The sequence below is a fragment of the Nothoprocta perdicaria genome, unplaced genomic scaffold (genome assembly GCF_003342845.1).
Source record: "Nothoprocta perdicaria isolate Ctin4 unplaced genomic scaffold, notPer1 scaffold_113, whole genome shotgun sequence".
NCBI classification, from domain to species: Eukaryota; Metazoa; Chordata; class Aves; order Tinamiformes; family Tinamidae; genus Nothoprocta; species Nothoprocta perdicaria.
In genome coordinates this window covers 1,955,157-1,970,717 of record NW_020454239.1, presented here as the reverse complement: position 1 = coordinate 1,970,717, position 15,561 = coordinate 1,955,157, and the positions used below count along the sequence as shown (strand labels likewise).

Genomic DNA, 15,561 nt, shown 5'->3' with positions numbered 1-15,561 from the left:
GCAATTTATAATTTAAATCTCAGTTGGTATGACACGTGATCAATACTGATCAGATAGACTTAGCCTTTGGCTTGGCCATTTCCTGCAGAAATGCAGATTCTAATTAATAAATCTCTTAGAAACAGATAAGGTACAGTACATGAAGAAAAGTAGTGCTCATCTGACCGAAGTTTGTTCAAAGTCCCTTGAAAACCACCTCTCATACTGAGTGTTTGTGGAGTTATCCTCATTTGCAGATAGAACATTATTCCTTACTTCTTACCATGCAGTATCTGCACCACACTGYATTTCTTCCTTTGTTATCATATGAAAGCTATGAAGTGCTTTGGTTCTAGGCTTTGAACAAGAAATGGTTGTTTGGGATGCTATTTTTACCCACATTTTTCTGAAATCCGCACAGTAGCCAGTAGAGGTATTTTGATTCAGTGTTTGTCTTGAAGGATAATGGGAAAGGATGCACATCTAATTATTAATTTAGAAACAGAGGTGGAGTTTTATGAGGGTGAGGTTTTATGGTATTTTTTGTACTTACTGTTGTTTTGCAGAGAGGAAAAAGACCTCACACTGAAATAGTACCATCACTGTCTGAGGCTGCACTTTCTCCAAAGCCTCTCCAAGAGCCTCTGCCTTGTAACAGGAAAGAGGGAAATCACAGTGCTCTAAGTTGTCAAGTTCTTATTTTTTCAGCYATCCTAATGTAGCATAATCTGCTGGTTTTACTTACTCCTAATGTATCTGAAATAACAGCATTGCAGAAATTCCTAATAATGATCTTAAAAAATTAATCAGTTAGCAGTTTTGCAGTTCCTATAAACAAACACTCATATTGTCTTACTTGAGTTCTTGATATAATAGTTGAGACATCTCAAGTATTTTCACTTTCTGCAGTGCATTCAATACTAATGAAATTTCCTGGGCACTGTTTAGAATCAAGCTTAAAAACAGTAAAGGATATAAAAAAAAAAAACCCAAATAAACAAAAAAAAAAAAAAAAAAAAAGGAAATCAAAACCAAAATCAGTATCACATACCATTATTTCCACAGAACTCAGAATTATTTTATAAAGATCAGGATGGCAAAATTATCAGTACTGATTTCTTGCCTTTACTGATCTACTAACTGCCAAAATACATCTTAAGTATGTATTAAGGTCTCAGTCAGTGCTCCTGAGACCTTAATGATCATAAATTGAAGCATGGGAAATTCCAAATAGAAGAGGAAGAAAAAGCCCAGTGCAGCTAGGGAACAGGTTGCTCAGAGAGGCTGTGTAATATCCAGCTTTGGAGATTTTGAGGACTTGTCTAGACAAGGCCCTTGGCAACCTGATCAAACTCATTGCAAAGTCACCTTATCTCAGTGGCTTTGTGGTGAGGAAGGACAATGCTACATTATTTGGCTGATTTCTCAACTGCTAATAGGCACACATTCTGTGTAATGAGGTACAGTGGATAGAATTTACCATCTGTTCACCTGCCAATASTCAGATGTTAGGAGCTGGAGATTTTGTAATATTAATGCAGTTAAATATGAGAGGAAGGATTGGTTATAGAGCTATCAGTCCATGTACTCAGATTAGCATTAGAACTGCTGTGATGATTATTTATGCACGAAAGATAGTGTAATAGGCAACAGCAAACAAATATTTGTTGTTATGATGCATATTTCTATTGATAAAATGCAAACTTTAAACTTACAATGTAGATTGCTGTTACGCTTCAGTTTTTAAAATGTTTATCTAGAGATTTGAACAAATCTTGACATAGAAATAGCATGACCACAGAGTTAAATGTTATAGTGTTATATTTATGTATACTGTTTAGGAAATTACCATGCAGTAACAGAATCATCAAATCTTTATATTTTATGAAGTGCTACAGTAATACTGAATGGGCCTCTAGACATCAGCCAGAACATGCTGTTTTTGATGACTTTCAGCTCAGTAGAACTMCGATTTCCATTCATATTTATGAAATGAGTCATGTCTATTCATTGTTAGTAATTACAAAAAAAGGACAGAATGCATATTATTTTCTCTGAGATGTCTGTGTATTCAGTGAGTGGTAAATAAACATCCATGTTTCTGTTTGCCCTGTGTATGTTCTTCTGGATACAGAACTCATACCTCATCTAACAGTGCATTTTTTTCCTTAATTTCTTAAAAAAAAAATTTGTTCAGGCTTTTATTAAAAAAGAGGATATTTTGACAGACTTGGGTTGTGATTTTTTTTTTTTACAGATGAAATTACATTACTCTGGGACCAATTTTATGATCCACTATGTCATAGATGTTACTTGTTAGTAAATGATGTTTGTAAAGAGCAACAACAATTGAATTCCAAAAATCATGGAGTTCTTTAAGTATCTTCAGTATGTAAACTTCTTGGTTATTAGAAACTTATTTAACTATCTATAAGCACAGTAAGTTAAGTTATTTTAAAATTTTATTTAGGGGGGGGGAAAAAAGCACGAGTGAAAGTTTGTTACCTAACAGAATGGCATCAAAAACCCTATTTAAAATTTCCTGTTTTGCCTTCTTCCATTGCTGCTTCCATATGATATGATGGGATTTGAACTGGCAACTCTGCAAAAAAAAGAAGTAAACAAATCAATAAAATATAAATTAGAAAGCTGTCTCTATCTCAGACTGGAGACAAGGCACTCGGAAATCTGAGAAGCCATCCACATGGACTTTCAAGGTTTTAAAAAATAATTTTAAAAATGCATTTTAAAAAAAGTAAATAGCTTTTAAGACACTATGGAAAGTAAACTGTACCAGCATGTTATTTAAGGTTAAAAAATTGGAGATGTGAATCAATAGCACAAAAGCACTTGTAAAAAAAACAATAAAATTAACACCCTGTTGTTTGGTCTTATTGGTATCACAGGAAACACTTCTGTAGAAGTCAGTGCAAGCTCTTCTGCTAATGGAAAGAAAAGAATCTTCCAGCGTAAGAGTGCATGTGTGGCAAGGACATTGCTGGTAAGCTGCTAGCTAGAATATATGTATAACATACTTAGCTCTATAGAGCCTTGGCTGCAGAGGCGCTCAAAACCATAGAGCTGCTCAGGGGCGGCAGTTCCTTTTGCCATAAGAAAAATAACGAGCTTTGGGCGGATTACTTTGTTTTTCACCTCTGTGGTTCTGATTTGAAAGTTTAATAACTCTTCCTAATGTCCGGTCTCTTTCTATTACATTGTTCCCTTTTACTGGGACAGAAAGAGCACTCAATTRACAATAATGACCAACAACTAAGATGTTTTCCAGAAATCACCCAGCACTAGCTAGCGGTGTGTGGAATTCTGCATCTAATGGCCTGTTAAGGGAGATTTTAGTTGATTTTTTTTTCTAATAGCTTTATTTAAAATGCTTAAAGGCACGCCTCATTTCCTGATGCTAAGGTGMTAAAAATGGAATCTTCTGTTGCTTGGGTGTACTCAATGGGACTCTTTATGCTTTATCATACATTTAACAATCTGAAAAATGTGTTTGAGGAAAACTGGCATGTGCATGAGAATGGCCTCGGGTATGTGTCTATTGCACAAATAAAACTGTGGGACATCCCAGCGGAGCTCTTTGCATCTCAGCTGCAGCAAGAGGGAGCTCGCCAGCATGAAACGGAGGCTGCAAAGCAAGCAGAGCAGCGGCAGTCACTAATGCACAATTCTGCAGGCATTTACTGAAGTCTTTTCTGTAAATATCTGTGCTTTCATAATACCCCCTTGACACTAAGCCCCATAATTTAACTGTATGCTGTGTAAAGCTGTTTCTCTGACACTGTTCACAGTCTTCTGATTGCATTCATGTGGCCTTGATTATTTTTATGTCTTTTAGAGGCCTGAATCCTATTGCTAGTACTAATTTACCTTGCTTTTAAAGGTCTGAATCATACTGCTAATACTAATTTACTTTTTTTTGGGGGGGGAGGAGGGGTGCAGGAGGGGGAAAAACATTTTTAGAATGTGTTATTTTGAACCTTAAATCACTATTCTTCCATCAGTTAAGGTGTCCTCACGAATTCTAAACAACTTTATGCGCATGGCCCCTACCCAGATTCACCACAGGGTSAATGGCACAGTATGTGCCATCTATTTTCTCTGTAGTAACTCGCTAAACATTCTGTCCCCTTCCTCTTTGAGTTTCCATGTTGAACAGCTGCATTAACTGACATGACACTTTTCATATAAGCTGTTTGGGCTAGCCAGGTTCAGGGAAGTTCCAAATAAAAAATGGGATGCAAGTAGATGTTCATCCTAGAGGCAGCAATAAGCCTATATATGCATACAAAATAATAACGTTAACAGGAGAGAGGACACTRCTCGCTTAAAGCTTCCATGCTGTGTTGAGAAGCCCTTGGCTTTTGTCTCTAATGCAAACAGTTTCTGACAGGCATCACCTGACAGCTGTCAGTTCCTGCACCCTTCCACTCTAAAAATAAGGACGTTTTCCAAGGGGCTGCAGAGAAACTGAGGTTCGGCTTCCATTAAAAGCCAGATTTTCCTGGGTTTTGTGCAGCCGAGCGCTCCTTTGGGGCTTGTGACTGAGTGGTGGGGTCGCTGCGGCCGCTCGCAACAAGATGGCGCCCCCGCCGCCCCACACGGCCAACAGCCGCCCCGCCGCGCCACGGCACACGGCGGGGGCGGGGCGGGCGCGCGCCCCGCCCCCGTCACCTGACTGCCGGGGACGCGCCCGGCGGCCACAACTTCGGCGGCTGCTGCGTCGGTGCCCGCCGCCCCGCACGCGCCCCAGCCCCCGCCATGGTGCTGGAGTCGGTGGTGGCGGATCTGCTGAACCGCTTCCTGGGCGACTATGTGGAGAACCTGAACAAGTCTCAGCTCAAGCTGGGCATATGGGGGGGTAAGGAGCCCCTTCCGCCTGCCCGCACCCTGCGCCGAGGGCCGGCCCGGCGCGGGGAGGAAGGGAGGGAGGCGGCGAGGAGTCGGCCCCGGGTGGGGGCCGCGGCGGGTCTCGTTGGCTGCGRACCCCGTGAGGGGTGGTCGGTCCGCGGGGCTGAGCCCCCAGCTTCCCTTCGCTGCTGCGGGGCGGTCAGTCCCGCTGCTGGGCCCGCCACGAGGGGCGGTGGATCCCGAGGCTTCGCCCTCCCTCTCACCCCTGTTGGCCCTGCTGCCCTCCCCAGGGGGCGGGCGCGCCCCGCGCCTTTCCCGCCTTTTCCCTGGGTCGGCGCCGCCGTGAGGGACGAGYGAGCGGCGGTTGCGGCCGTTACGACCGTTACGCCGACCCGAGTCGTTTTGCTCCTTCCTCCTCCAAGGGAGGCGCGGGGGCTGCCCCGCTGCCTGCCAAGGCCGCGCTGCTTCAGCTCTCCTCGTACCTCGGCGCCCAGTTTGCCCCGTCTTCCCCATCTGGCTGTTGCCATGGTAGTCAAGGCTAGTGTTTTTAACGTTTAAAAATGGTTAAAAGCACTAGTGCTATAGGCAGAACGTATCACTAAGAAATTTGATACTAAAGCACCAAGAGGTATGTTTGGTTTGTCTTCCACATCAATAATTCCCTGGGACTGCATTCCCTTTGGAAATACTCTCGTTTTGCCAGYTTCAGGAGAAGTTAATGCAGGGGCAAAAACAATCACGCAGGTGCCTTACATTCTTGTGGTTTTATGATTCATGCCGTTTTTCCTGCTGTGTAAAATTAATAAAAATAAGAGCTCATTCCTTGCCATGATCAAACAGTGTTTATTGTTCAAAGCACAAACTGAATAATAAGAATGATGATAAGAAAGATATTGTTAGGCATTATTGAACAGTATAAAAACATGTATGAATGTAAGTTAGTGGTATTCCTGTGATCTCCCCCACTGTTACATTTTGCCTGGATAATGTGTATTAATGACTCGTTGCTTGGACATTTTTTGTGCATCTTAGGCATTTTATGCTATCCAGTAACTGGAAGTTTGATTCTAGATATTACCCCAGTTTTTGGCAATGTTGTAGTTGAGTTTCTTGCTCCAACTTAATACAGAATTTAGAATCACTTACTCTATACTTTTCTTCTCCTTCCACATAGGTAATGTGGCTCTGGACAACTTACAAATAAAGGAGAATGCATTAGTAAGTGCAAATGGGTAAAAACATTTAAAAAGCGGTTTTCAGTGAGACTTTTAGTGTATATTTGGAAAAACTAAAAATTTGGAAAATTGTGATTGTCACAAATAAGAGCCACCTGGCAAACTAATGAAAATGCAGGATTAAATCATCACATGTAAGTAAAATATTGTTTTTTAGTAACTTTTGGAGCGTTTTTGTACCTTTTAACAACCTCATCGTATTTACGGAACCCTGTGGTCAGGAGAGTAACACTAAATAATTAGAACCCATTCGTGTAGAGAACTGCTCATGTTCTGGAACCTCAGTTCTTGGAGAATAATTTTAACGTGGGTTAAGATTTTGCCACAGTGATTATCCTTAAAATAAATGGATCTTATTTTTCTATATATCTTTTTTCTTTTTTTTTTTTAACAGAGTGAACTGGATATACCTTTTAAAGTAAAAGTTGGCCAAATAGGTAAGTTATTTTTTCACCAAAATTCTTAAAATGGAAATTTTAGAATAGATCAGTAGATTAGTCTTGTTCTGATTCTTGATCTTTTTTTTTTTCCTGTTAGCTTTCTTGGGCAAAATTTTCCTGTAGTTCCGGTAATTTAATTGTTCCCTGCAAATTTTATTTTACTTTTCCTTGAAGCAAGGGAACTATTCAGTAAACGTGTTTGGCTTTTTAGAGGTTGTGTGATCAATACGAAGATTTTAAGGTTTTTTGAGAAGTTGGCAAATATGCCCGAGATTAAAGAATTCTGACATATATGGTTAAAAATGCCTTTAGGTAGTGCTCAGTGTTGCTTTTTCAAGTGAAAGATTAGTGGGAGGAGGAATGGATCATGCTTCTTTTTCCATGCCCTTACACGTTAATGTTCATCTTAGTCCATTAAACTCCAGTAATTGTCTCAACTTTTGATCTGAGTCTTATGACTCAGACTACATCTTCTTGCTTAAATCAGTGGCTTATTTTCAGTGCATTTTCTCATTTCAAGAGCTGTGTAAACTGCTTATGCCCATGCAGGTCCTGTTTTGCCTTTTGAAGTATTTAGGACTTCAAGAAATAGGGCTAATGCTCTTCAGTAACTGAGATGTTGCTCAGCCTAAGCACAGCATAGATTTTTGTTTTAAAGTAATTCTATTTTTGTTTATCTAGATAAACTTACTCTGAAGATACCTTGGAAAAATCTGTATGGTGAGGCAGTTGTTGCAACTCTAGAAGGCCTGTATCTTCTAATAGTTCCAGGAGCAAGTACGTATATTGTTTAAGAACAGAATGAAATAAAGTAATGGAAGAGAGRGAAATATTGAAAGGCCTGGTGTAATTGAGAATGTAATAGCAAGTTGTTCACATCGGTTGCCATTTGTACATTCTGCTCACTCAAGGAGATTTCTAGGCAAACACTGGCCAGTGAGTGCAAGAAGGATGGGAGGAAGCCTGTTGCTTTTGTGGAAATTCTTGGATATATCCGTTTTAAGTTCAGTTTAACAGAGGCACTTCCTTTGAAGGGTACTTAGTCTGAACCTTTTTTTTTTTTTTTTTTTTTTTTTTTCTGGTCTTGTCTAGATCTTTTGACTGGTCAATGTGAAGTAGTCCATTTGTTTCTGACTTCTAACACTTAAAGATGGTTTTTAGGGAAGGAAAAGAAGATCAGAGAATTTGACTTGTGTCCTGTGAAACCAGAAGCTTAGTTTACTAAGTAAACTTTCAAGTTTCTAGAGTATTAAATGTATGTATAGCAGAGCTTACAATCTGCATTATACTGCAAAGTGCACACTTAAAGGACTCTGAATTTTTGCCTTTGTAATGATGTGGAAAGGTTCTGATTGCTGCATCACTTGGTGATATCATCCTTAAATATTGGTAGGATCTTAACTACGTAATAATGTGAATTCCAGAGGTGGGAGGCAGGTTTCCGCAGTTCTACCAAGCATGCCTTTTATGTTGCCAAATCTCCACTGAGCAGGGTGTGTTTTGCTTGTTTTTGCATTGACTTAATTTAAGCAGCGATGCTTCAGGTTTAGGATTAAAACTGTCCCAACTTGGCTTGCAGGTATTAAATATGATGCAGAGAAAGAAGAAAAATATTTACAAGATAATAAACAAAAAGAACTTGCAAGAATTGAGGAAGCCTTACAGAAAGCAGCAGACAAAGGTACTAAGATAATAATGCAAACCTCCATCAGAACTTGAGAACACTGTTTTCTGTCTGACTCGAATCTGTTTTTCAAGAATTTAGCTAATTTTACTGTAGTTCTTTAAAAAGGCTTATTAAAACCTGAAATAATATATCACTTATTTACTGTTCATTTGTCCATTTGACTCCCACTGGAAATGATGAGAATTTGATCATCGAGTGYTTGTGTGTATGTGTGTATATGTATTTAAAGCTCTGGGAATTGAGACCGAAGATAGAAACTGCATTGCGTGAGGCATTATCTTGCTGTAGAGTTGTAATTACTGATCTTTAATAATATGATACTGTGTTTAGAGGAACAGAAGTTTTTCTTTTTTTCTTTTTTTTTTCTTTTTTTGTAAGTGAGGACTTACTATACCCAGCACTTCTTATACTTATGAATAAATTATTTATATAAAGGTGTTAGCTCAGTGTCTTGATTCCTCATTCAAAGAACTATAGGTTGTGTCATGTTTTGTGGAGATACAGTGTCAAACTTTCAGCCTTGGGGAGGAAGAAGCAAAGGATAACTCAACACGAATTACTTTAAACTGCAATTATCCTCAGTATACTGTGTTCAGTGGCTTTGTTTCTTACATTTTTGTTTTGTGCTGAGGAGTTGTGCAGTTCCTGTGTGAGCAGATCTTTTACCTTGGCTAGATACAGAAGTTGTACACTTGCTCTTCTGCAGCTTGAATTCATAAGGAATGCTTTTTATTGGCCTTCAGGAGCACACACGAGCTGGTGGCAGACTGAGAAATGTAGTAACTGTAAAATCAGGCTCTGTTTTTAACTCTATCTGTTTATGTGGCTAGTAATGTGGGTAGTAAACTTTGATATATAAAGTATCTTGACTCGTACCTGTATTTATTTAGGAGTCCTAACACAAAATTCTGGGGAGGTTGGGGGGSGGGGGGGGAAGTTGTAGACAGGCTACTCCAACTTTGAACAAACTGGTTGTGTCATCATATGAATAGTAATGTGTGATGGAAAGTGAGAACAAGATCTGCTGACATAATTTGGCAATACATTATTTCTTATTTCCTAAGCTTCTGAGGTCTGTCAATATCCAAATATGTATACAGAGACCAAAGCTTGCAGCTCTTATCTTGTAATGGTTAGGAGTAAAATGAAGATTGCATCACTTGGSATATGTAGATAAGCTTTGAAATTAATTATTCTGAAGCTTTGCCTCTGGCTATCAGATATTATAATGGAAATACTAACTTAGCCCTTGAATTTTGTGAACTTGACATGAAATCAGGAGTTGATTTCTTTATTAAAAATGCATTTTTTTGGTTATTTGCTGCCATGTGGACCAAGGCACTCATTCACAAGATTCCTTGTATGGGTTGGAGAAACTGATTTACAAGGACATCAAGCCTGGTGGGTATGCATGGTTAATTGATACTTAAATTAAACAAACAGAAAAAACAACACCCAAATGGCCATATGTAGAAATGAAGCAACAAGACTTTTTGGTAAGCATCTGCATATTTAAATAAGATTTTAATGATTTTGAATTCATGCTTATTATGACTGGTGCTGTCTTGATTAAGTGGTTGTTCAAAAAGATGGTACAATTAGAAATATCTCCATTGGCCATATTGAGTTCAAGAATGTCACAGAATGCTGACAATGCATGGGCTTTGAGAATGGAGGGTAATTACCCTTACTTAAAGTTTTTGGGCTGTAGATATTTCAAGTTTGGGCTCTCTTTGAACTTCAAACAGGCAAAATGAGCCATTGTAGACATCCAACATTTGCGTTTTCATGTTCTTACTTGGATTCCTCTCATTTTTAGCAAGGAAACTGTCTGCAGTGGAATTCAGAGGAGTTGTTGTTACGTAGCTGCTGTACTTGTTTCCTGAGTTTAAATTTTCAGTAGAAAGCTATTCTTAGCTACAGTTCCTTAGCAGGCTTTTATCTGAGTGCAACTTCAGAATAAAGTTAAAATCAGGCTTAAGCTATATTTTATCTCTCTTCAGTTAGGAATGCAAGTGCTTCAGGGGAAATATCATGTCTTAAGATGTATCTTGCATGAAGTTGAAGGACTGAGATCTTCACATTCTTTAACTACAGAAAGAAGCTGTCTTTTTCAATATCAGCTGTTGAAGGTTCCTTGTACTCTTTAATGAACTATCCAAAAGAAAACACTGTTTACATTTGGTGCAGTTTTTCTTGTTCTTTGTAGGGTGACAAAGTGCATAAGTGCAAGGCAGGTTCAAAGCATGGGAGACACTTCCTGCTTTATTTGAGCAAGCATGCAAGTAATTCAGAATCAACGTCTTTAAATTACTGTTGCAGCAAGCAGGACTGTTGGACTTTCTTCCTTTTTGCTGTAACAGCACACACCTTTATGCTAGAATTTTAAAAGGTTGAATACAGACTGCAGTGTTGCCAAGTGCATGTGCTGGTTGGGTAGAGGGGGAAAGAAACTRCATAACAGACCAACCTAGTTTTCCTAGTAAATGTGGAAAAACAGGATTATTAGCATAATGGCTAAAACAGTTTGTGACTGTTTTCATCATAATGTATTTATAAATAGGACAATTGAATTTCATAAAAACTTCTGAAGAATCATTATTTCTACATGCCATTTGTGTGTTTATTGTTCTTTCAGATCRTGCCGTAACCTGCTGTTTAATGTGAAAGTCCTTGAGCAGTGTTTTTTTAGGTTTCTGTGTATGTCTTGGATATCTTAATTTGAAAGTTATGCACCTGTATGGTAGAAGTGTCTTCTGGTTGTTTTTTCCCAATGACATATGCTAATCATGCCTCTGCCTGTGGTTTTAGATTCAAAACAAACATGCATTATAGGATTATGAAGTAGTTCACCAGGGTCCTAATACTTTTTTCACCTTTCAAAAGGGTAGCAAAGTTCTAAAATAACTGTGTAGTTCTGATTTCTGTTCTTCTCATACTTAATTGATCTTCAAGTGTGTTAAAGTAATCAATTCATAAAAAAGTCTGATGTACATGTAGTTACTGAGAAGCCCAGTGGTTATTTGTAGTTCTTCAAACTCCTCAGAAGTTACACRAGGCATTTGTGAAAACTGAATTAATGCCTTGACAGGACCATTGGTCTGGTAGGTACTTGGATACATACGTGAAGTTTTTCTTGGCTGCTTAGTTTAGTGAAATTTTAAAGTAAAATGACTTAAAAATAATCAAGAGCTCAGTTGCTTCCAGGAAAGTAAATTCGCATATCAATTATTACTAAAAAGACCCCTAAGATTCTGTGTTGTGAAGTGCAGCGCTCTGCTTTCTTAACAACTCTGAAATGCTTTAAAAACTTTTAATGATAGCTCAAAAAAGGCATTCTGCTTTAAGACAGAATGAGCTTTTTCCTTTCATTTTCTTCCCTGTGCTTTCCTGCATTTCTGCTTTACTAACTTGAATTTTATCTTTCTTACAAAATTGCTTGCACTGAAAAAGGACGTAAGCGTAAAAAGTATAAAAAGCATTTTAGGAAACCCTTTAGAGGTCGTGATCATTCAAAAGGTGGGTAAAACATGTGGGTATGAGGTTTTGTGTGTGTGGGTATGCGTGTGGGTTTTTTTTTTTTTTTGTTTTTACTTTGCCTGAATTAGTTTCTCTTAGTTTTGAAGTCAAATGAGGCTGAACTTGGCTGTTGGGGAAAAAATGCATTGAGAGAGAAAAGGTCTGTTAATCCAATTATCATAACATTATAACAAAGTCTGTGTAGAGTAATTTTGTAATAATGTAATACTGTAGTGTACAGTATACATATATACAGTAGTAAAGTCTTTCATCTATCATGTTAACATCTTTTCTAAATAGCTAACATACTGTTTTGACTGATGCTCTGACAGCATTGGAATTGATGTCTCCCCATAAAGGGAAAATTACCACAGTCCATCACTACTAAAACACAACTTTTCAGCATTAGTGCCATTCCTGTACAGGTTGCCATGTCCCGCATGGGGTATATATCGCAGATAAAACTGCAACATAGCCTAATAAACTGAGTAAAAAATTGTTCAGTTTGGTGAAAGACCAGTCTTTTATTGTTGCTGTTAGCTGCAGTTAGTTACAAAAATGCTGTTGTGCTACTTGAAAGACATGAAGCTTTAATATGTGCTTCTCTGCCTGTTTTTCTTGATCCGAGTTAAACTGACTTTTGCTCATATTGAGTGGCAATTGTGAATGAATGACAAATGCGAGGAAGAGTGTGAGATTGATATAAAAATGATGAAAACCTTTTGTACCTTCCTGGAGTTCCTGACTATTTCTTTTACTTGAAGTTAAACCCTTTTTTGAATAAAATCATTATATCGAGTACAGTGGCTMAAGTTTTTATTGTTATTGGAATCTTCTGAACCTCTCTAATAACTTAAAGAATATTTTTTGAAYGAAAATATACAAAGCTATGTATATMTGTTATTCTGTGTTGTGTTTGTAAAATGTTKAAAATAGTTAGAACTGATGTTAAGCATTAAGCATATTGTAAATTCCACTTAGCGTATTGTAAATCCTTAGTGTTTTTCTGGCATACGTATGGTTGACTTGAGTGGCTCCTGTGTATGTTGCTTCTGCTGCCTTATCTTGTTCGGTTATCACTATATGGCATAGTAAAGTTTAGTGGGAATTGAGCTTAACTGGCTGTAGTGTGAGCCCACTATGCAAAAAAAAGTCATATTTTTACAATGTAACTGTTCATTTCTTATATATGTGATCATTTTAACATCCTCTGTGTTCTGTAAGAGGCTGTGATGCCAACATTATCCTCACCTGGTTATTCAAGGGTATTTTGTGCTGAATTACACATTTCTACCTATTTTCTCATTGAAATTGGTAGTTAATTGCTGAGGGAGTTTTAAGGGAGAATTTKTTCCCCTTGGAAGGGGTGATGTGAGGTATGTTTACAAAAAAGAAAATCCAAGTTGTGTTGCTAGCTGAATGATTTTGACTGAAGTGTGGATGTATTGTTATGGTTGCATGTTGGGCACACTGCATGTATTTTTGGAGTATGGAATATGTAGAAAATATGTAGCTATATGACATGCTCTGCGATTAACACAAGAAAGAGTTCCATGATGTACAGATGGAGAAAACATTGAACTTCATGATCTTGTTAATGTTGTGCTTTTGGTTTTTAGGCTGAGATAAAAATGCAAATATCTCAGCCTAATGCAAATTACTCAGAATGTAAACATTAAGTTTACATTCTAATACCTGTCAGTATAGTTAAACTCAAGATGTGACTGTAGCACTGATTTATGACTTTTTTATTTTAGACAAACCAAAGGAAGAGAAAAAAGATACTTTCTTGGAAAAGCTTGCAACTCAAGTTATAAAGAATGTGCAAGTCAAAATCACAGGCATTCATGTTAAATATGAAGATGATGTAAGTACTTGGAACACTTTTTCTTCAYTTTAAATTGTACTTCAGTATGGTGATCATTATGTAGTCCTTGGAAATAAATTGATACTCATTTCCTTTACACCTCTTCGGGTAAAATAAGCAAAATATGTCTGAAAGCCATAAATATTTTGCATGCATGAAGTAGGTGGTCTCTCTTTTGCCCTGTTTGACATGTCTCTAAATGTGTGTAGTTGCTGTTTCTCGTGCGTTAGTGTGTGCGGCTGAAATAAACAGTYTTTGTGGTGTGAATGAGACAGATCAGCAGAAACTGGTGGGGGTTAGAGATTAATCACAGAGGAAATTGTTAAAAGTGCTTAACTGATGATTGGGAGTCTTAATATAAACAAAGCTGGTTTTCTGCCATCCCACCTTCAGCTTCCTTTAGGAAGAAGCATGAGGCAGTTTGAGATTGCTGTCTGTGAAAGGGAAGGATTAGATGTAGGTTACCTACCAAATGTACTTTGGAGCTTTTTTTTTTTTTTTCTTTTTCCCCCATCATACGAAGATTACTAGGTATTGAAAGGGAGCTTTGAAATTTAAGTATTAAGCTTGTAAACCACATCCATCTTGACTTTTGACACAACTTGGAGTTTTAAGAATTGTCTAGTTAGTACTATTATTAAGCAAAACAAGACCCTCAAAACAGCTCTGGATTCAACTTGGTTGTTGGCTTTGGGTGGGCAAATGAGAGAGAAACTTTTTTTTTTTTTCCACCTATTTTTTTAGATCACAGATCCACAGTGTCCTGTTTCTCTGGGAATGACATTGGGTGAACTTAGTTTACTGGTAAGGTGTGCRAGAATGTGCTTGCATATTTGTTTTAACTGTCTTTGGCTTTTGGAGAAGGTGGGGGGTGTTCTTATGATCCAGCTGACCTGTAAAACGAGATGAAAGTGTTTACCTTTGTGGGGTAGGTTATTTACAGGTTTAATGAGTAAATTATGACAAACATACTTGACATTAGAATTATTATTTTGACATCATTATTTTGACACTAGAAATGTGTTATTTTGCCAGGCTTTTGAGAAAAGGAGAGAATTTCAGTTAACTCCTATTTTTATTAGATGCTGAGGATTTTTTAAATGGGAGGAGTTGAAAATTAAACCTGACAGACTCAATATGGAATTTACTTATGTGYATGCAGAAACTGTCTAGAAGGACCAAACTAATGGTGCATTTTGAGCTGGAAAGTATAGAATAAAACCTCAAATACATTGAATGAGATGCAAAGAGTGATTTATACTATTTTTAATTTTTAGACAACAAATGAGAATTGGGTACCTTCTATTCTGAATGAAGCTGCAAAAATGATATACAAGGTAAGGGGCATAAATCCTTTACAGGTTTCGTGAGCTGCTGATATGGGGAGGCTGTGATAGAAGTGGGGCAAGAGAAATAATCTGGGATTTTAATGAAAAATTGAAAAAGACATCTTGTTTTGCTAATTTTTCTATTTCCTTGATTTTGATTTTATGAGACAATAGGACGAAAATGACTGTTTTTATGTATGGCTTTAASTTTCAACTCTGTGGCTTAGAAAACTTCCCTAATTTCATTGATCCATTCATTAAATGCATTATGTAGCAAATTTTAAATTGGCCTAGTAAGTACAATTCCAAATAATTGTGTTAAATTATTATTGCCAGTTTCTGCTCTAGTCTGTATGCCTAATGTATTTGGGTTCATACTTGAAAAATGGATATCTGAAGATCTAAGAAGAGACAGGAATGTTTTAAATGTTAAAAATGTTGAAGAATCATGACTTAATTCTTGAGCTAACCACATAGGTATATAAAGTGGAAAGCTAACCTCATATATTGGATTGGATCTGCTGAACAGTTTCATATCTTCACAGCTTTTGTGCCTGGACAGCCTCAGTTTTTACTGGAATGTACGAAGCAAGACGTGTTATCGTGGCTCCCGAGAACAAATACTGGTAACGTTTAAGAT

At 37.7% G+C, this 15,561-nt stretch overlaps 1 protein-coding gene across 2 annotated transcripts in view; it reads left to right on the top strand.

The window, feature by feature from the left end:
• The first annotated feature begins 4,716 nt into the window (after nucleotides 1-4,716).
• VPS13C (vacuolar protein sorting 13 homolog C) overlaps nucleotides 4,717-15,561 on the top strand; it is a 70,680-nt gene continuing 59,835 nt past the window's right edge. Inside the window, exons 1-11 of one of the 2 annotated variants that reach the window (XM_026052717.1) lie at nucleotides 4,717-4,855; nucleotides 6,020-6,063; nucleotides 6,475-6,517; nucleotides 7,202-7,297; nucleotides 8,100-8,201; nucleotides 9,546-9,608; nucleotides 11,661-11,726; nucleotides 13,484-13,593; nucleotides 14,338-14,397; nucleotides 14,871-14,930; nucleotides 15,467-15,547. In XM_026052717.1, the coding sequence (XP_025908502.1) occupies nucleotides 4,756-4,855; nucleotides 6,020-6,063; nucleotides 6,475-6,517; nucleotides 7,202-7,297; nucleotides 8,100-8,201; nucleotides 9,546-9,608; nucleotides 11,661-11,726; nucleotides 13,484-13,593; nucleotides 14,338-14,397; nucleotides 14,871-14,930; nucleotides 15,467-15,547 (825 nt within the window). In that variant the 5' untranslated portion in view covers nucleotides 4,717-4,755. The remainder of the gene's footprint in view (nucleotides 4,856-6,019; nucleotides 6,064-6,474; nucleotides 6,518-7,201; nucleotides 7,298-8,099; nucleotides 8,202-9,545; nucleotides 9,609-11,660; nucleotides 11,727-13,483; nucleotides 13,594-14,337; nucleotides 14,398-14,870; nucleotides 14,931-15,466; nucleotides 15,548-15,561) is intronic. The other variant, XM_026052722.1, reaches the window with a different exon arrangement.